Source organism: Urtica dioica, chromosome 5 (genome assembly GCF_054948205.1).
Source record: "Urtica dioica subsp. dioica isolate 48M chromosome 5, U.dioica_male_clone48M_v1_H2, whole genome shotgun sequence".
In the NCBI taxonomy this organism is placed as follows: Eukaryota; Viridiplantae; Streptophyta; class Magnoliopsida; order Rosales; family Urticaceae; genus Urtica; species Urtica dioica.
The window spans coordinates 43,618,724-43,639,680 of NC_142760.1; the positions used below are offsets into that span (position 1 = coordinate 43,618,724).

The window sequence follows — 20,957 nt, forward strand, 5'->3', positions numbered from 1 at the left end:
GAGCCTCGTGATATACATGTTGCTTGTAATAAAACGACGTAAAATCTAGTGTCGTTTATAATAAAGAACGTTATCCGATATGTCGGCTGTTTACAAAATAAAAAAAGTAGTAAACATTATGTAGCAGAAAACATTACTATGAAAAATGATAAACAAAACATAAAATGATAAGTTATATTTTCTGTCATAGATATAATCTTAAAAGAAAAAACAATTCGTTTTATGCAATAAACAGGGGCGGACCCACGTTGAAGGCCCAAGAGGCCTGGCCCCCCCCCCCCCAAAAAAAAAATTGCAGGCTAAAATTTATTTATTTTTTTTTTTTTTTTCCGGCCAAAATTCAGTTTTGGCCCCCCTGCCCCCCCCGCCGCCCGAGTCTGGATCCGCCACTGGCAATAAATACATATAATCTAATACGAAATTGTTAATAAGAGTATTAGTATTAGTGATAATACGAAAAAATAAAAAACGTGAAATAGATGGTCTTTATTCTTTTGTACTAATCATTTTCTGTGCTTAGTGATGTGTATCTACCACTATCAATTAATTATATTATTTGTGAAATATAAAAGTGCTCTCAAACATATATAAAACAATACATAATATTGTGAGTGTAGAGTGACCCTCGTCGATAAAATATTATTGGACCGTCAAACCCACTAACTTACGAAGCCCATTCAGCATAAAAACGACTTGTGACATGACCAAACAACAAAAAGTCTTTGTCGTTTATTGTTTGTTATCGTAAACGTCTAAGGAATCATTTGGGTCTGACCCATATCTTGGCACAAATTTGGACCATCTTTGTCAGGAATTATCATGAAGCCGAAGCTAGAGGGGAGATGCGATCTAGCCCTAAAACCCGGTGAGTTGACGACTTCTATAGACCAGTTCAATCGAGTAAAGTGACGTGGCAGAGCGAGAGGCAATGAAGGACGAAGTTGCCAACACGTGTCGGAGATAATGCATCTCGTAGTAGTATAAATTCATTTATTCCGTGAAAAAATGCACGTCCTTTTTCCTTATTATCACTTATCTCTCTCCATGTGTCTCAATTGTACTTCGGAGTTCGTCATTCATTCTCGAACCATTGAGCTCGGCTTCTTGTAATTGAGATCGAATTATTAATACAATCGTTATTATTCTTACTTAATTTCAGCATACCTTATTATATAGTTTATATTTGTTATCACACGACGATTTTTTGAAATCCACATTTACAAAAAAAAAAAAAAAAAAAAAAACCCAAACACTTTAAACACTTTGAAATCATTAATTGTTTGAATGACATAAAAGTATCTTAAAAACGTATTTAATTGTTAAAGTTTAAACACTTATTTAATTGTTAACGTTTTTAAAACTTATTTAAAATTAAAACTTATTCACGCTTTTTTACTTTTATATGCTAAGTATTCATTAATATGGAAACTATCATACAAATAAACAAAGCAAATATATAATTGTAACAGAAATCCATATATATGATACCTGGATCTTGAAACTGTTTATCAACCCAAAAGATGGTTTACAAAAGTATATCATTTATATAATTCATAACCCAAAAAACTATACTATTTATATACTATATAATCTACAACATACTGATAAGTTCTTTCCTTACCGACAACACAATAAAAAAGCACAAACACTACAGAGTTGTGTATGAAAAAAAAAAGTTTAATAGCAATTGTATTTGACAAAAAAAAGGGACTGATTGTTCCTAAAAAACAATAGAGCAGAGCAACTTTGAAACTAATAATAATAATAATAATAATAAACACTACGCAAACAAAATAGATATATGTATAAGTTAACAAACCATTACCATATAAAACATGGGCTCGGCGGAATCAATGGCGGTCGTTACAAAATATCAGGTTTTTTTTTTCCAGAAGAAAATGATACAAATAGACTAAAGACTCACTTGAAAAACACTAAAGCAGCTCCGACGTCTACGATGGCGGAGTGGGTCAAGGCGGAGTGGGTCAAGGCGGAATTCGTCGACGACGGAGACCGACGAAGAACGGGGTAGATCTGATCGTTAGGGTTTTTGGCTTGAATAAATTTGGGGCTAGGTTTAATTTGTGTTAGCTTTTTCTGTCGTAAGGGTACTTTAAGGATATAAAAAAAATAATTGGAATGGAATCCTGATTCTTTAGGTACCCCTAATGAATCTCCATTCACTTAAAATGACTGAATAACCATTGCATTAGAATTATCATTCTGGTTTTATTTTTTAACCAAACAATAGAATGAGCCCATTTTATTTTAAAGTAATGACAATTCCATTCCAAGCCCATCGAACCAAACATGCCTTAGTTTTAAAAACTCTCACAATGGGAACCAAGCATTCTATTTCTTTCATTTCTCAAAGCACGGACTAAACATTTTTAGAGAGAGAGAGAGAGAGAGAGAGCGCGAGAGACAGAGAAGAGAGAGAGAGCGCGAGAGACAGAGGGAGAGAGACATAGAACGCCATCGAGGTAAGCTCGTTTTTTCTTCAAACGTTCTGTATTGAATATTTTTCGTTTGATGTAATTTTATTCGGTCCGAATTTAGGGTTTATTTTGGGGGTTTTTAGCTGAGCTTATTCTGGGTTCCTCTTTATGTTCTTGTGGGTTTTTCGGTGTGAGTCTCTTCTCCTTCTCTTGCCGACAGAACCTACCCCGATTGTATATAGGGTTTTAGGCTGAATTTTTTGTTATTACTATTCTCTATTTCGTTTTGGTTTTTTAATTCCTCACTCCGACTGAATATAGGATTTAAGCTTTAAATTTTGGTTTCGAGCTTGTTAGATACTAAATGGTGAGAGAACCAAAACGCAATTGATCGTCTGTATATACTAACAGAACTGACACAGGATTTGATTTCGAGCTTGTTAGATACTAAATTTTGGCTTCCTAATTTTTCCTTTGGTCTCTTAATTTTGGCCTGTTTATTATCATAATTGGGGAGAGAACCAAAAACGCAATTTTTGTTGCAGCTTGTTATATATCTTTATATATACAGTTCTCAGTTTGTTATATGATTATTTGTTTCAGAAAAAGCAACAACGTGGTCCTAAAGAAAAAGAGGCTGTTGCAGAGCTGACTAAGCTTGCTTCAACCAAAAGAATAGCAACCGGTGATTTTTCAAAAAAAATTTACAGGACCTAAAAAAAGGTAAGATTTTGTTGTAGTTTTTAAGTTTTGATTACAAGCTTAATTGAATCGTGTTTGTGTATGGTTTTTTGAATCAGCTCCACATAATTAGATACTAACTTATATTTATATACAATGTTAACTTGATAACGTAGATAAATGGAGTAAATAATTTACCTTTATGCTGGAATCACTCATCAGAGGATGAAAACGAAAGACCCTTGCTGTTTATTTATATTTAACTGTATGTATTTATAGAAGGTCTGGTTTGATATATGTATACACACGGTATGGTTATGCGTTAGAAATCTGTTGAAAAATTATTGGAGATTTATTAGTGTTTACCTTTGAATATGTGTTGAGAAATTTTAGGAGATATATTTATACACTCGGGTATGTATTTTCTGAAGGTCTGGTTCAATATATTGATTTGTTAGAGAGATTTTAGGAGTAATTTCGAGATTTCATAATTACGTGAGGATAATTTAGTAATTGTATGAAATAATACATAAAATGATTTTACAAAAAGCTAGGATTCATAGCTTTTGGATCTCACGTTCTATTTCAGAAATCGCTTTTCAAGTTTTTTTTAGAAACTGTTTTACCAAACATATAAAAACAGTTTAGCTTTTTCTTAAAAAAAAAAAACCGGCTTAAATAATCTTTGGCAGATATGTTGATTTGTTTTTTTAGCTTTTGAATAATTGTGTATCATCTTATATGTTGAGTATTTGAGTTTTCTTCAAAGAGAAAATCAAGCTTGTACATGAAAGCTTGCTGAAAACATTATGTTGGCAGATATGTTGATTTGTGCTTTTAGCTATTGAATATTTGAGTGTCATGTTATATGTTGAGTATTTGAATATATTCTTCAAAGAGAAAATCAGGCTTGTACATGAAAGCTTGCTGAAAACATTTATGTTGTCAGATATGTTGATTTGTTTTTTTGGCTTTTGAATATTTGTTTTCTTCAAAGAGAAAATCTTTTGGCTATTGAATATTTGTTTTCTTCAAATAAAAGGCATGTACATGAAAGCTTGCTGAAAACATTTATGTTGGCAGGTATGTTGATTTGTTTTTTTAGCTATTGAATATTTGAGTATCAGGTGAAGAGAATCACGCTTCAAAGAGGATCAGGTCAGATTTGTCATGGTTAATTTTTTAGGCAATGAATTGACGTTTTCTTTTAAGGGTCTTAATTTTTGCTTTGTTTTCTGCATCTGCGACATTTTTATGTATCTAGAAGTCTCCAGACAATTTTTTTTTATCTCATAGCTTGAGTGGCAAATTTGTAATAATACTAAATGGCAAGTTATGTAATTTTAAAAATTTTAAGGGGCAAATTCGTCACTTCACTTTTAGGCGTAACAGTAAAATGAGTCTGTATGAACAGTAAAACTGCGTTTTTCTTTTTATATTTATTTATATAATATAATATGTATATAGTTTTGAGTTTGGTAACGGGGTTGTGTTTCGGCTGCTCTGATACCATGCAAGTTTCAGAGAATGAAATTTCTTATTGATCTTGGCCTTGAAAGCCGAAATATATATATACAAAAGATCCTAAAATAAAGAGAGAAGATAGGAACAAAAATGGGAAACTAATTAACCCTAGACTAATTCTAATTTTCGAGTATTACAATATTAATTACATAACTAATTTCCTATTTTATACAAAATGTATGTTTATTCCCTGCAAAATGCAATTAAATGGAGAATAAACTACTAAATAAAAATGTGGTTAGGAAGAGATTCTTACCCTAGTGGAACAATTCAATCCCATTCCCAAGAGCTCCACAAGACGTAGGATACGACAAATTGCTCTCTTGCATACTCCCTCCCACCAACAACACCCTCACGCGGCAGAAAACACGAACCCTTCCTTTCAGCTCCTGAATTACAAAAAAAGAAAAAAAAATCATTTTTTTCAATAATAATTCTCATAATTTTAAAACTTCAAATAGTTATCATAACAATGTTGTGAAGCTCTTTTGTCTTTTTTTCACCTTCAACAGCTTTCAATTCTGCTTCTGCGAGTCGTCTTTTCAAATCCTGCAATTACAAAAAGAATAAATTTATTATCTACAATTTAAATTCACATAATTTACAAGTCATTACCAAAATGGTACTCCGAAGCTCCATGCTCTCCTTCAGCAACTTTCAATTCGGCTTCTCCGAGTCGCTTTTGGAGGTCGGAAACATCTTCGATTGTTTCCGTCAACGGGACCTTCGACTTGTACTGCTTTGCGTTTCGTTTAAGAATCAAAATTTTTTTCGTAAGCTTTTTTATTTTTAGATTAATCATCATTTCAGATCATCGTTATCTGAAATGATATGAATATGAAAATAGAAGAGCTTACGAAAAAAATTGTGATTCTTAAACGAAACGCAAAGCAGTAAAAGTCGAAGGTCCCGTTGACGGAAACAATCGAGGATGTTTCCGACCACCAAAAGCGACTCGGAGAAGCCGAGTTGAAAGTAGCTGAAGGAGAGCAGTCGATATTGGAGCTTCGAAGTACCATTTTGGTAATGACTTGTAAATTATGTCAATTTAAATTGTAGATAATAAATTTATTTTTTTGTAATTGCTGGATTTGAAATGACGACTCGCAGAAGCAGAATTGAAAGCTTTTGAAGGCGAGAAAGAGACAAAAGAGCTTCACAACATTGTTATGGTAACTATTTGAAGTTTTAAAATTATTTGAATTTATATTTAAAAAAATGATTATTTTTTTTGTAATTCATGAGCTGAAAGGAAGGATTCGTGTTTTCTGTCGCGTGAGGCTGTTGTTGGTGGGAGGGAGTATGCAAGAGAGCAATTTGTCGTATCCTACGTCTGGTGGAGCTCTTGAGAATGAGATTGAATTGTTCCACAAGGGTAAGAACAGTGTCCTTTTATCTCTTCCTAACCACATTTTTATTTAGTAGTTTATTCTCCATTTAATTGCAATTTGCAGGGAATAAACATACATTTTTTTATAAAATAGGAAATTAGTTATGAAATTAATATTATAATACTCGAAAATTAGGGTAGTTAGTTTCCTATCTTTTCTCTTTATTTTATGATCTTTTGTATATATATATTTCGGTTTTCAAGGCTAAGATCAATAAGAAATTTCATTCTCTGAAACTTACACATTTAAATTTGACAAAGTGATTAACCACGAGGCATCTCAGCAAGACGTTTTTGTAGAGATGTCTCAGCTTGTGCAGAGTGCCATTGATGGCTACAAGGTACTTGTTTATCATCTTACTGTCTTAGCACAAATTGGAGAAATGATTGAGAGTTGTGATTCAGGTTTGCATATGGTCAAACTGGTTATCGTAAAACCTATACGACGATGGGTAGCCCAAAAGCTTCGGAGCATAATGGGGTGATACCTCGTTCGCTGGACCAAATATTCAAAGCTACTCAGGCGCTCTCGAGTCCCAAGGCTGGAAGTACAAGATTCAGGTACTAACTTATTCGTTTATTTTTTTAACATTTGCAATTTATCTATGTTTAATGCCCTGATCCGCAACATTCATAGGCCTCGATGCTACAAACATCGACGATGGTCAGGTTAGTGACCTGCGTGTCTCCATTCGCATCGCGCGTAATTTTGTACAAGGGTTTCTTTCCACTAGAGCGTCTTGGTGTACGTCGAGCTGTGTCTCGAATACTCGCCCGGTTTGATGGTAATAGATCACGGATGGTATCGTTGTATACAACGATACCATCTGTGATCTATTACCATAGAACCGGGCGAGTATTCGAGACACGACGATACCATCCGTGATCTATTACCATCGAACCGGGCGAGTATTAGAGACACAGCTCGACGTACACCAGGACGCTCTAGTGGAAAGAAACCCTTGTTCGACGGTTATATAGGTTCTTTTCAAAAAAGATCTTTGTAAAGTTTTAGTATTGCACTTGACCGGCCTCCTGGTTTGTGGGAGATAAGACACGGTTCGGCGGTGCTTTTGCACCCTCTTTTGTAGAGTTTATTTTTTTTAGGGCAATTGGCGGCATAAATACCTCAACTCTTCGGGTTTATTCACTTTAATACCACATCTATTTTTTTCGCGGCTAAAATACCTAACGTTGGTTATTAGCACCATCGTTAAGTTTAAAACGTGAACTGCTGACGTGGACTCTCAAAAACAATTAAATCGACAGAAAAAACTGAATAAAAATTTGAACAAGAAAAATTTGCGTTGCCCGGATCCTCGCCGCCTGGGTCCCCGGCGTCGAGACCGCCATTCTCGGGAGAAACGTGGCGATCTCGAGCAACTACAATATCCTCTTCGGAACCTCCATGGCCTGCCCTCACATCTTCGGAGTCGCAGCGATGCTGAAATCGACTCACCCTGATTGGAGCCCCGCGAACCCGCTCGACAACACAGGGAAGCCCATCATCGACAACTTGCTCGACCGCCCGGCTTCGCCTCTGGCAATGGGGTCCGGCCACGTGGACCCCAACTGGGCCGTCGATCCCGGCTTGGTCTACGACGCGGCCCCGCAGGACTATGTGGACTTCATGTGCGCTCTCAACTTCACCGCCGACCAAATCGCGGCTGTCACGAGGACGAAAGCCAATAATTGTTCGAGGGCTTCCTTGGATCTGAACTACCCGTCTTTCGTGGCGGCCTGCGAGACCGCGGACAAGTCTGGGGTCGTGAAGTTCAAGAGGGTCGTGACCAACGTTGGGGACGGTCCCGCCATACGGTGTCAAGGTGAAAACTCCGGCGAGTTCCACGGTGAAGGTTTCGGTGCTGGGGATTCGGTGCTTTGTGCGTATTTTATCACCGTAGGTCCGTCTTTTGGGTTGATCACCATACTGGGGAACGCGAATTTTTCTTGTTCAAATTTTTATTCAGTTTTTTCTGTCGATTTAATTGTTTTTGAGAGTCCACGTCAGAGTTCACGTTTTAAACTTAACGATGGTGCTAATAACCAACGTTAGGTATTTTAGCCGCGAAAAAAAAAGATGTGGTATTAAAGTGTATAAACCCGAAGAGTTGAGGTATTTATGCCGCCAATTGCCCTTTTTTTTATTTTATTTGACCGGCCTCCTGGTTCTTTGTGGGAGGTAAGACACGGTTCGGCGGTGCTTTCGCACGCCTCTTTTGTAACTAGGCTTACTGCCTTGTTTATATAGAGTCCCGTTTAAAAAAAAAATAAAAAATTACGCGCGATGCGAATGGAGACACGCAGGTCACTAACCTGACCATCGTCGATGTTTGTAGCATTTGCTTACACTTCATTTGGGTACTTCATTATTCATTTTTAAGTTGCTTTGTTCTGTTCCTGAATTGATGTTTGAACATTGAGCAGATACATAGTATAGGAGAAGTCGGACGACAGTATCCTATTGATACTCATAGTAAGCATCATGGATGCCTTAGGAAACTATTGTACTTACTTGATATATATATTTTATTGTGTCCTATATGTTACTAAACTCACACCAACTCATTATATACCTCTCTCTATCTCTCGTTCGCAGGAAGTTTGGAATACGATGAATGGGCAAATCACAGGCAGGCTTGGAAGCTGGAATCTGCTGCTATAATAGAGCCTCCAATTAACTTTGTTGTGTCGTCTCATTCCAAAGGAAAAAGAAGGTAAACCTTGCAATACTCATTCTTTCTATTCTTCGTAAAAGGTGGATATGCTTTTACTTATTTATTTCGCAAATAATACCAAATTATGTTCTTAAATCTAGGCCAAGGTGGGCACTTATTGATAAGGCGTACATGCACAATACATGGAGGACGTCACAATCATCGTATCATCTTATTTCGCATCAGTGGGAATTTCGATCCATCACAGCATGTTAGTCTTTTGATGGATGATCTTCTAAATCTCACTTTGCATAACTATGAAACTGTTCGTGGGTATGTTCTCAATCTCCTATGTGGCCCTGTTGGATACTGTAATTTTAATCATAGACTGAGCAGTGAACCAAATTAGAGACTCAAATTTAGCGAATATTTGAGGCCATAACTCCCATATGCTATTTAGTGGAAACATATAAAATCTAATTCCTCACGCGAAATCTGTCTTTTTCACAACAGAATATAAATTCTCCATTTGTTATTGATTTTATCTTAATAAAATGATTTTTCACAACAGTATATAATTCTCCATTTGTTATTGATTTTATCTTAATAAAATGATATTCAGGCTTGCTGGGAAATCTCTTTTGAAGATGATAAAAAGATGGCCATCTATGATTTCCAAGTGTGTTCTGACGCTAACTGAGAATATACGGAACTCTAACTCCCCAGAGCATGCAGTGCTGGGTTCCTGTGCACTCCTTGCAACACAAACAGTCCTTAAGCATGTGACAATGGTATTTTACAGCTTAACTACATACTAACGTGTATTCCGAACAAATTATGTGCTCTAATTGTATATTTATTTATTTATTCCAGGATGCGAAGGCGTTCTCCTCATTCATTCTTGGGATTCTCTCGAGGTAAGCTTACCTTACTATATGTAAAGGGTTATTCAGAAGACGTTGCTTGTTTTCGTCTTGGCGAATTTCCTTTCTTTTATATTCATTGAACTAAGTTATATAAAAAAAAGGGTAGAGTAATAATAAACCTGAGAAGAAGATCAGTGAGAACCATTCCCGGAGAGTCTGTGTGAACGATTGAAGTTGCCTGAGCCACATGTCGTCAATCCGTACCTGAAAGGACGCATAAACACACAAAAAAAAGGCAAGTCGTCATTGACAATGATCACTACATAAACATTTTCAGTACATGATTTATGTATTTATTTTGATATTGTTGATACTTACCAGATATCTGAACTTCCAGAATTACTCTCTCAGAATTGTGGTACATGGTATAGTAGAGAAATGACAAGGCTATTTATAGCTACACATTTTTTTTCCCCAAAATCAACCAAAATTATAATGTGGACAATTATATTAGTGAAGCTAATGTTGCAATTATTTTGTTACCTTTTAATTTATTTTTTCTAACATCCCTCTCTTTTCTCTTTGTGTTTCTCATATACACATAATTACAATCATTGGTTCAAAATCTCTCAACCAACTCCACTGCGACCTCCGCCACGATGACCTCTTCCTTGCTATGAGCTCTGTCAACAAATAACAAGTTTGATATTGAACAACAAAAACATTGTTATATGTCAACAAGTTTTGTATTAAGCATTAATATACATGCCACTTCCAAATAACTCAATTGTGGAACAGAATCTATAAATGTTCATTACACTTTTTGCTCTCTTCAACTTTTAAAATGGTTATATATGAAATATAACAAGCTACATTACAAGAGTGCTCTTTTATTTTTTATTTTTTTTGGAACAAGAGTACTATTCAACAAGAAGAGGTTAGTTATATAAAAAAAAAAGGTATTAAGATATTGGGCTAACTTCATCATTTCCAATGATTTATTTGTGATCCGTACACTTTTAAAGCCGTGTGTACCAATTTTATTTTGTATACAATGGATGATATTTAATCACAACAAAAATACCCCATGTTCGTCCTTATTGTAATATCTTGCTCACTCGAACTTTCCATGGTTCTCAATTTCATACCAGTCTATAAATTCTTCGTTCGTTATTTTTGTTTTTTTTTTTGTTTTCTAAATAAAATGATGTTCAGGCTCCTCTATTTATGTTCTCGTGAATTGAGCTGACAAAGCATTTTTGGGTTCCCGTGGGCTGTGATTGTGAGTTGCATACTAGGGGGAAAGCGGTTGTTATGGTTGGCCTCCCAAACTGGCATTTACGCATATATAGTATACCTAGGTGGGCAATGAAATCACAAAGCACTCTGATTACACTAGTAGAAAAGGACAAACTAGTAAAGTTCTCTTTATTTATTCTTCAGTCTTCGAAATATATAAGAAATGAAAATGTTATCCAAGTGATCCAGAGGCAACAAATGGTAGGGTGACATGTCAGCATAGGAAAGATGTGGAGGATGAGAAATGGCGTCCTCATAATTCATATTCATCAGGGACACACAAGGTTATTCAAGCTCAAACAAGGACAAGAAGAAGAAGAAGAAGAAGAGTGAAATGGCAGCTGCAGCAACATCGTGGATGGCATTGCCGGGGTTCCAAGGGCTGAAAGCTCTCCCGAAGAGTGAGAGTAAGAGTCCGATGAGCGTGAGGTTGATGGGTGAGAGGCGGATGAAGAGATCAGTGTCGGTGAAGGCGGAGATGTTGAACCCGTCGGTGGTGATAAGCATAAGCACGGGTTTGTCTTTGTTTGTGGGACGGTTCGTGTTCTTCAACTTCCAGAGGGAGAACGTGGCCAAGCAAGGGCTCCCCGAGCAGAACGGGGTGACCCACTTCGAGGCGGGGGACAAGAGGGCTCAGGAGTTCGTGAGCATCCTCAAGTCCAACGACCCTGTCGGCTTCAACATCATCGACGTCCTCGCCTGGGGCTCCATCGGCCACATCGTCGCCTACTACGTCCTCGCCACCTCATCCAACGGCTACAACCCAAACTTCTTCCCTTAGTTACCGTATAGGATCAATATCATTTCTTTGTACCATGCATCTATTGTATTATATCACTCAACCCACCACTACTACTTTAATTATTGTCTTTCTATGCTTTCTTCTTTTTCATTTCTAAATTCTAATACAATCATCGCTTTCATTCAACTCTTCTCATTGGATTGGGATTGGATATCAAATTCATTTGGGGTTACAAATACACACAACCAGCAAACATACACAAACAAGCTTAATGACTACTCCTTTCTAGATTAACCTTTAATTTGTCAAGAAATTCAAATTCAAATTAAAAAAAATTATAAATGAAAGAAAAGGTAAAGTTGAAACAAAATCAAGCGGAGGGTGTGAATTGCAAAGCGTGAGAGATATGGGGTTATCATTCTTAATAATGTATTTATATTCCACGCGAAATTGGATTAGGGGAGTGAGTGATTAGTTGCTAAAAAGGAAAGGTAGGGTAGGGTTTTTGGGGGTTTTGAATTGAGGAAATCAAACATCTGTGTAAGTGTATTATTACTTATCAGAATTAGTGCGGTTTTTGTTTGGGGTGTAAAAATGAGTAATCAAATTCAAAAAGTTTATCCTTCTCCGACTGCCACTTACGAGCAAGTCGCTCAAAGTTCTCAACTTTTCTGGGAAAAGCTCAAAGATTTCCACACTTCCTTCAAAACCAAATTCTCGTAAGTCGCTCTTTCCTTCCCGCGATTCGAATAACAAATTTCTTTTCATATCTTCGATTTCAGTTAGTGTTGACTGATTTCTTCCTGGAAAAAAAGGAATTTTTATTTTTTTATTTTTTATTTTTATTTCATTCTTTTTAAAGAACGAGTTTTATCCATTACCGTCAACTGAATATAGGAAATTGGTCAGACGAAGAAGAGAAAAAGTGTTGTGAACAAAGAGCAGATATAAAGAAGAAATTTAATGGCTTGAAAAATGTGGTTTTGAAGTATGAAGCGCTTTCTTTCTTTCTTTCCTGGTCTCTTCGTCCTTTAATAAATCTGTGTGCTTGAAATTGATCATGACTTTCCTCAGGATTCCTACGGTGGGAGGAAAGGCTCTGGATCTCCACCGTCTTTTCATTGAAGTCACCACTCGTGGCGGTTTCGAAAAGGTTGGTCTGTTTGTTTGTTTGTTTGTTTGTTTGTTTTTTTTTTTTTTTTTTTTTTTTTTTTTTTTTTTTTTTCCCGTTTTTCTGCATTGAAGTACATAAAAAAAAAAGAGGGGCTTTTGATTGCGTTAAAATTGAGTGGCAGGTTGTGGGGGATCGAAAATGGAAGGAAGTGGTTGTGGTGTTCAATTTTCCGACGACAATCACAAGCGGTTCGTTTGTGCTGCGCAAGTACTACACCTCGCTGCTCTATCACTTTGAGCAGCTCTATTATTTCCGAAAACAATTCCCTCCACACGGTGTGCCTTTTCTCAACAATTTGTCTATTTTATTAAACACCAGAGATTTGATAAGTTGCTTCGTGTTCTTGCAGATCCAGCGTGCAAAAACGACTCCGACGATGGAGGTGTTAGAAAGCAGTTACCTGGCGAAGGTATGCCATATAAGTTCATACCTATTATTAACTAGTACTGTTTTTTTTTTTTTTTTTTTTTTTTTTGGTAAGTAATGGGTTGTGGGTGTTATTGCAGCGGTGAACGTGGAATTGCAGGCGGGTTATGCGGTGAACGGAACGATAGACGGGAAATTCGATAACGGGTATCTTATAACGGTGGACACGGGGTCGGAGCAGCTAAAAGGCGTGCTGTACCACGTTCCTCAAAAGAAGTCGAGAAAGTCGAGGAAGAGCGGTTACAACATCTTCTTTGCGGAGCAATGTGCAAGGTTGAAGCCTATTTACGGCGCCCAAGAGAAGGCGATGAGCAAGGAGATAGGGCTTCTGTGGAACGACCTCACCGGAGCAGAGAAACAGGTAATAAACTAGCACTTGTGTTGTGTGTGTCAATCAAAAACTACGCAATGTCTTGTTAATAATGGGGGCTGAGATGGCTTGCAGGTTTATCAGGAGAAAGGGGTGAGAGACAAGGAGAGACTCAAGAATGAAATGCCCTAGTTTCGGAGTGGTTAGTTGTTACATTAGGCAATATACGACTTGCTAGTACGTGTGTGTGTGTGTGTGTGTTTAACTTGCTTATCATCTCATCTCAAATTCAAGCTTGTTTGCTTCTGACAATGGATACTCTGGTCTTGTGACATAAAAAAAAAAAGTTCCAAACTTGCTCTCTGTTTATAACAAATGCTCATAATTGAGAGCCAGGCATTGTAATGGAAATGTGTTGAATTTTGTATGTGGATGAATTCATTGTCAAGTGTCGTTTTGTGTTTTCCAATGTGCGTATTTATTAATAATTATTTAACATTTATAAATGCAAGGCAAAAATACAAAACAAGGGTAGACTTGTGGAGAAGAATGTTGAATAAAGACCAATATTATTAAATCAAGCGTGTTTTTTAATGATAAATTCTTCTCCCTTCCTTGAAAAGATTCCATCGACGTGGTTACAAATTTGAGCACATGCATTTGATCATTGACCATAAAATGTTGACGTCGTGACCACATTATCTTTGTACCTACTTATCTATGAGCCACGGGTCGTTGAATTCCAGTGTTGATTATTAGAATCTGGCAATTGCACTTGTACTTTGGGAGTTCAGCATATATATAGTCTTTACATGAGTGTCTTCATTTTGTGGTCGACACACATCCTATTTTTAGTCGTTATTCTTTTACAGTTGTACCATCAATTTCTGTGATGTATCCCAAGAGATGGAGAGAACAACGAACAATTTAGCTTCATATCTGCTATTTGACAAAGCTAAGAGTGACATCAAAACACTCTTTCCAATTCAACAACAAAAAATAAATACAAAATTTGCATGACCCAAAAGAGACGAGATTATTAAGTACACCTATACCAAGAAGAAGAAGAAGAAGGAGCAAAATCAAATCAAATAAAGACTCTTAAGTGGGCACAACTGTACCGGAAGTGGAAGAAGGCGATGAGACCAAATTCCAAAGGACAAAGAGAAAGAGTATCAACTGAATGAAGAAACAGAAGCTAAGCTTATCTACTCTGGTGCGACTCACAATCACCTGTTCCGTCTCGACCATCTCGTCTCCGAGCTCGTGCGCTTCTTCCTCCAGCTTGGCGACTCTGTCGACGGTCCCACCCAGCCTCGTCAGCGTCTGGGCTTGCTCCTCCGCGGCGCACTCCAGCTCCTTGAAGATGGTCTCTCGCTTCCCCTTCAGGCCCTCCGCGGCGCTCGATATCGCCAGCAGCTCGATCTCCGCCGCGATCCTGGCCGTGAACAAGCCGTCCAGGTCCGTCTCCGCCAGCTTGGCCTCCAAGGTCGCCACATTGCTTTGCAGGCTCGCTACCTTGCCCCGCAAGAAACTCTCTTCCTCCTTCACTTGCTCCACGCGCAGCACCGGCTCCGTTCCCATCGCCCCGAACTTGTCCACTTCTGCACAACAGAGTTGATTTGGATTGATTATAAAAGAGAGAGAGAGAGAGAGAGAGAGAGAGAGAGAGAGAGAGAGAGAGAGAGAGAGTTGGATTGAAATGAAGCGAATTGGTCAAACCTTTAGCGAGAGCTTCGTGGAGAGATTGGAGGGAGAGGAGGGAGTGGCGGAGGGGATCAGAGAGCTGATCGTGACCGTTGGCGTCGCCATTGGATTCGACGGAATTCGGTTTCCGGCGATCTCCGCGGGGCTTCTTGCCGTGAGCCACCTTTTTAACGGTCGGCTTGGGAGGAGCGCTGGCGGCGGTGGAGGATTTGCTGCTGCTCTCGGATTCGGCGGCGGCGGCGACGACGGGACCGGAGAGGAGCCTCTTCAGCACCACTGCTTTGACGGAATCGGTGGAGGAAGACGGAGCTTCCCTGACGGCGTCTCTGGGGATGCGACGCCACTTCTTCAAGCCGTAGCCTTTGGTGGTGGTGCTGTTATTGCCATCCATTCAGCAGATCATACATCAATCGATCTGAATTGAATCGAATCGAATTGGATTTCATCAACATATGACACAAACAGATTCAAACGGGGATGGATGGGGTGTAGAGATCTTTCGTACATACCTGTAATTGAATTGAATCGAATCGAATCGAATCGAATCGGAAGAAATGGAAACCCTAAACAGTCGTTGGATTGGGAATTATATAGACCAACATATTTCTACGCACTTACATTTTTATTATTACTATTTTTAACTTTTATTGATTAATCAATAAGTTCAGCGGACAGAAGGATAAAGTTTCCTTTCTGTAATGGTTTGGTGTTTGGGTTTAGGTTCGGGTCGTGTATCACTTTCATGGGCCTTAAGTTAACAAAATTATAACCCACTTACCATTACTTTATTATTATTATTATTATTATTATTATTATTATTATTATTTTTATTATTTTTGTTTTAGGAAAATTACCATTACTTATTATTATTTGGAAAGTTTTTAATATTTAGAAATACCCCACTCTTCAAATCATATTGTTGACCAAAATGAATTCAGTATGCTATGAATATATGGGAAGGAAAAATAACATGAAATGTTAAATGAAATGGGGTCCATCGTGCGGTCAAAGTCAACAATAGCATAACTATCATTCAAATATATATATATTTTTTACTAATCCAAGTATACATATAAACAAACTTTAAGGTAGTGTTTGGTAGTTAACTCAAACTGTTTTTGTTTTCTGTTTTCTAATTTTTGTAGTTGTATTGAAAAACTGTTTTGTAGTTGTTTTCAAAAAGCTGTTTGGTACAGTTTTCATTTTTGTTTTTGAGAAATTGAAAAAACTGGAAAAACTGTTTGGTACACTTTTCACTTTTTTTTTTTTGAAAAATGAAAAGTGAAAACTGTTTGGTACATGGAAACAATTTCTTAACTCAAAATTTTTTTTTAAACATAAGTTTAACTACACAAAATATAAATATGACATTATTGTTTAGATTGAATACAAAATTTTTTTTGTCATCATAAATATGAATATGACATTATTGTTTAGATTTAATAATCGTAGGACCCAAAGACATATTCACTGTAAGGAATCCAAGTTCTCAGACAAAACTTCAAACGATACGAGAAAGTGTAAACTCGAACGAGAAACTATGATAAAGATCGTTTCTTTTCTTCTCCGAATCTCAAGGAAAACATAGTCAAATTTCTTATCGCGACGCTCGAGTAACCGAGATACCAAACGTTAACTCAAAACGATTCGTATACAAAATTATTTAAAACCCGTGATAACACATCACAACAACAAAAATTCATAAAATCCTAACGGACACTCGCGAGCCTCCGAGCCAAAGTCGAAACGCCGTATCCACTCGACGTTCTCCTGGTCACAAAATTTTCGGCCGCGATTAAAAGCCCGAAATGTCTCGTTAATCTTCGATTCGTCATCGATAAAAATATCGACTCCACAGCCCAACTTCAAATTCATATCATCACATAACAATATCGGTTCATAAATCCCGTTCAAACCAACACGAGTTTATACTCGTCAAATCAGCCATAACGAGAATCAAACCCGAGTACCAGCTGGAAAACGTATCATAACTTTAGCTACACAAAACGAAAACCAACGATTCCAAAACCATAACGGAACTAACATCCGTAGCTTTCTAACGACCTATTTTACGACCAATTTCAAGCACCATAGCTATTTGAAAAACTGTCCGCAATTTCGGGTCGCTGCTCAGGAAATTCACAGTTCACAGCTTTAAACACACAACTTCAAAAATTCATAACTAAATCAATACTCAATGGATTTACACGTTCTTGGTCATTTTAGAAAGCTCATAACGTCTACTATCCAAGAAAAATATCAACATAATTCATTTCACAACACAGAAGACCGGATACGTCCGTTTATTCTCAGATTCGAACAAAAAAATTCAATCCAAGAAATCCTTATTCAAACATCAAATCCACAGCATACACATCATCAACCGAGTCTAATAAACGATTAAACACAATAATTTCTCTGAAATCCATCACCAAAGCAAAACCCCAAAATCCAACACTTCATGAACCCTAGATTCAAAAATCCATTTCGGGTTTGAGAAATTCTCACCCAATTCCTGTGAGATTCGGCCTCCTCGGTGGTTTCTCTTTCTTTCCCGGCGTTCCTTTCCCGGTCGGCGGCCATGGCGGCTCGCGGCGGTCCAAGTCTCCTCAACCAAAACGCGCGGGGGAGCTCGGTGTTGGAGCGCGCGTGCGAGAAAGAAGAGAAATGAAGGAGAATATCTCACCTCACTTGCTATGGAACGGACCTCATCGGCGCGCTCTCTCTTGATTTCCGGTGGCCTTGGGTGAGCTCGCGGCGGCGTTCTCCTTGCCGGAGCGCGCGCGCGGTCCGCATCTCGTCCACGACCCTCGCGGCCTCGTCGAGTCGGTCGGCCCGGCCGAGGAGCTGCGGCGGCCCCGCCGTGAACCGCTTCGCCGCCTCCAGGAGCGCCTTCACCGCCGCCGCCAAGAGAGAGAGAGAGAGAGATGACGAGTTGGAGAGAGAGAGATGGCGAGTTGGAGAGAGAGAGAGAAACGTGAGTGAAAAAAAGCAAAAACACCTAAAAGTTGTTTTTGAAAATCCTTCACAAAATTAAAATACAACTTGAAAATTTTTCAAAATTTTTTTTTCAATTGAAAAACAAACACGTTTTACTTTTTTGTAAAACAAAAAGCAAAAACAAAAACTAAAAAACACTTTCCGGATGAGCAACCAAACATGACCTAAATCTGCATAAATTCTCTAAATATTAAATATTGCACATATTTTATAGACGATATTGCATACTTTTTAACTTTTTTTTTTCCTCAAATATCGCACATTGATCTTAAATATCGCAAATTAATTTTTTTTAAGATAGTTATTATATTTATGTCGTAAATAAAATAATATTATGTATATGGTTGCCGTATGTAATAAACAAAATTCAATCACTATTCTATTACTCACAAGCACAATTCAATAAAAGTATCACATTCGTTCCCAACAATTATTATTATTTCTTTATGTTATTTGTTATCAATTCTTGAATCGGGTATCATCGATGTGAATTCGAGGTCCATTAATTACAATAAATCAATCTGTTGTTTGAAAGCTTCAAGACTATTTTGATTTCAATTTTCTGACTTCAACAGTTTGACGCATTTGTAAAAAATCTATCGAATTTATCAACATCATATCTCGATTCAACAACACGATGACTACCGATCCCTCCCAAACGGGAAACTCTAACGACACCAACATATCTGATCGACCCATTAAGAATACCTGAGTGGGAGACGAAATTCGCCGATGAGCAGAAAATCCAAATGCCACCTCAATTTACTAAAACCCTAATCTCGGGCCAACCATAATGCTAATTTATCAGAAATGTATTTTTGTCTATTATTTAGACAAAAATATATATTTAGATATTTTTGAAGTAGAGTGTCTAGTTTCGATATTTTGTTAATTTGAGACCACCAATGACAATTTTCTATCTATAATACTCAGCTGATGGGCACCTACTTATATGAGGTAAAGTGGAATTGATTTCACTTATACGGATCGCTTTTAAAATAATAGAAACACATTCGATATATTCGTATATGTAATATAAATTAGCATGATTATGAAATATCAAATATGAATGAGGTTAGGGCCATTTGGCATCTCAATGTGAAATTGTGAATCGGTCTCAAACGTGAGTCTCGGATCTATCGCAGATTGATGAGAGAGAGAGAGAGAGAGAGATGATGATGAGACAGATGGTTCTGAGCATCCCACATGCATTTACAGCTCCACAATGACACAAACAAATGGTCAGCTCTCTACTCAACGCGTCACCATCACATGCCATTTTCACCATTTTTTTTTTAAATAACAATTTCTCACAGGCATACAAAATTACAAATACAATAATACATTGCATTTTAGATTCTTACCCGCAACAAACAAAATATTACCACTACGTGTTATTTAGGAAAAGTTATATGTATATATAAAGTTGGTGTACATTTTAATTTTGAGAAACGATACAGTTTTATGATTTTATCTTTAATTTCTTTTTTATTTGACTGATATATAATTTAAAATTTATTTATCTGATGAATTTTTGCTCTATTTTGACTGCTAATTTTAATTTTTTTTTAAACTCTTTCTCTTCTTGAATCCAAACGTAGGAATTTCATGGCTGACGAAAGAATTCCAGACGCCCAGCGAGCGAAATAGGCGCCAATAGTTTGTTTAACATCCGCCTCTATTTATTTTCCCCTGAATAATTTACCAATACATGGTGTGCATGTGCATAAATTAATAATTTACAGTGGCCATGCATGATTATTCATTAAATTATATATATATATATATATATATATATATAATCTATGATCTTCAAATGGTTTTAATTAAATAAATATAAAACACGATCGAAAAGGCTAATAAAAATAACAAAACATTTTATATTTAGTTAATTAAAACGTTTGAAATTGTTATATAACCAACGTTTCATAAATCTTATGTAAATAATCATAAAAATAACGTGATATTTATGATTTGTCATTTTATTGAAATAAAAATATGAGATATTTATGTTAATTTATACATGTAAATATATGGACATAGTTATTTATTTAAGATTTACGAAACGTTGATTATATAATAATATGCTATTTATTTAAGATTTACGAAACGTTGATTATATAATAATATGTTATTTATTTAAGATTTACGAAACGTTGATTATATAATAATGTGAAACGGTATATATGACTATATATTTGATGCAGCCTAAAAATAATGCATGATATGCACAAAATCATCTGTCCAGCTGACACGCGCGCACATATGATATGCGTAGAAGCTAACTGTAAAGTAAAGTTGGATAATTAAAAAAATAGTTAATTTAAAGACGATGAAACTTTAATTTATATTGGAGAAAAGTGAGGCAAGAGATATGTGATATTGAAGGAGAAGATAACTCAAAAGGGAAGTAAAAAAGTTGAGAATATTCACGGCCAACACATGCAATGCATATTATATACAATCTCTTGATAATGATGATGCGATGATAAGACATTATGAACCATGCAATATCATCGCATTCACATTTTACAAAGTAATGACCAGCTCAGCTTCAAGATTAAAATGTGTAGAAAGAAACAGCTAATTTTCCTAAAAAAAAAAAGAGCTAATTAACTGATATGTTTTTCATTTTTTTTCTCCTCGTGTAGAAAAGATACCTTTCTGAGGCAAAGTAAATAAAATTAATGAAAAAGAAAATTATAGTTTAGTATATATATTGAGGTGGACATGGATGTATTAT

General features: G+C 36.6%; 4 protein-coding genes across 4 annotated transcripts; 3 read left to right on the forward strand and 1 right to left on the reverse strand.

The window, feature by feature from the left end:
* The first annotated feature begins 2,360 nt into the window (after positions 1-2,360).
* Positions 2,361-11,281, forward strand: LOC149398859 (proteasome activator subunit 4-like). Its single transcript, XM_089614806.1, has 8 exons — positions 2,361-2,483; positions 3,042-3,161; positions 4,203-6,594; positions 8,633-8,750; positions 8,852-9,023; positions 9,313-9,481; positions 9,564-9,607; positions 9,718-11,281. The coding sequence occupies exons 5-8, from the start codon at positions 8,974-8,976 to the stop codon at positions 9,725-9,727; spliced, it is 273 nt and encodes a 90-aa protein (XP_089470932.1). The 5' UTR covers positions 2,361-2,483; positions 3,042-3,161; positions 4,203-6,594; positions 8,633-8,750; positions 8,852-8,973; the 3' UTR covers positions 9,728-11,281.
* PSAG (photosystem I subunit G) lies at positions 11,188-11,783 on the forward strand. Its single transcript, XM_089614805.1, has one exon. The coding sequence runs from the start codon at positions 11,190-11,192 to the stop codon at positions 11,634-11,636; it is 447 nt and encodes a 148-aa protein (XP_089470931.1). The 5' UTR covers positions 11,188-11,189; the 3' UTR covers positions 11,637-11,783.
* Positions 11,784-12,085: 302 nt separating this feature from the next.
* LOC149398861 (high mobility group B protein 10-like) lies at positions 12,086-13,972 on the forward strand. The gene is made up of 6 exons (XM_089614074.1): positions 12,086-12,316; positions 12,672-12,750; positions 12,893-13,046; positions 13,121-13,180; positions 13,278-13,558; positions 13,643-13,972. Exons 1-6 carry the CDS (start codon positions 12,192-12,194, stop codon positions 13,697-13,699), a joined length of 756 nt encoding a protein of 251 aa, XP_089470200.1. The 5' UTR covers positions 12,086-12,191; the 3' UTR covers positions 13,700-13,972.
* A 444-nt stretch (positions 13,973-14,416) lies between these two features.
* Positions 14,417-15,908, reverse strand: LOC149398862 (WPP domain-interacting protein 1-like). Its single transcript, XM_089613999.1, has 3 exons — positions 15,724-15,908; positions 15,230-15,629; positions 14,417-15,111 (listed from the first exon to the last, which is right to left on the reverse strand). The coding sequence occupies exons 2-3, from the start codon at positions 15,603-15,605 to the stop codon at positions 14,609-14,611; spliced, it is 879 nt and encodes a 292-aa protein (XP_089470125.1). The 5' UTR covers positions 15,606-15,629; positions 15,724-15,908; the 3' UTR covers positions 14,417-14,608.
* Between the last annotated feature and the right edge of the window lie 5,049 nt (positions 15,909-20,957).

Coding starts and splice junctions, on each gene's coding strand:
- LOC149398859 (XM_089614806.1), top strand. CDS start 8,974: ATGGATGATCTTCTAAATCTCACTTTGCATAACTATGAAACTGTTCGT. Junction 9,024..9,312: donor AACTATGAAACTGTTCGTGG/GTATGTTCTCAA, acceptor AATGATATTCAG/GCTTGCTGGGAAATCTCTTT. Junction 9,482..9,563: donor TCCTTAAGCATGTGACAATG/GTATTTTACAGC, acceptor TATTTATTCCAG/GATGCGAAGGCGTTCTCCTC.
- PSAG (XM_089614805.1), top strand. CDS start 11,190: ATGGCAGCTGCAGCAACATCGTGGATGGCATTGCCGGGGTTCCAAGGG.
- LOC149398861 (XM_089614074.1), top strand. CDS start 12,192: ATGAGTAATCAAATTCAAAAAGTTTATCCTTCTCCGACTGCCACTTAC. Junction 12,751..12,892: donor CTCGTGGCGGTTTCGAAAAG/GTTGGTCTGTTT, acceptor ATTGAGTGGCAG/GTTGTGGGGGATCGAAAATG. Junction 13,559..13,642: donor TCACCGGAGCAGAGAAACAG/GTAATAAACTAG, acceptor GATGGCTTGCAG/GTTTATCAGGAGAAAGGGGT.
- LOC149398862 (XM_089613999.1), bottom strand. CDS start 15,605: ATGGATGGCAATAACAGCACCACCACCAAAGGCTACGGCTTGAAGAAG. Junction 15,112..15,229: donor CCACGAAGCTCTCGCTAAAG/GTTTGACCAATT, acceptor TCTGTTGTGCAG/AAGTGGACAAGTTCGGGGCG.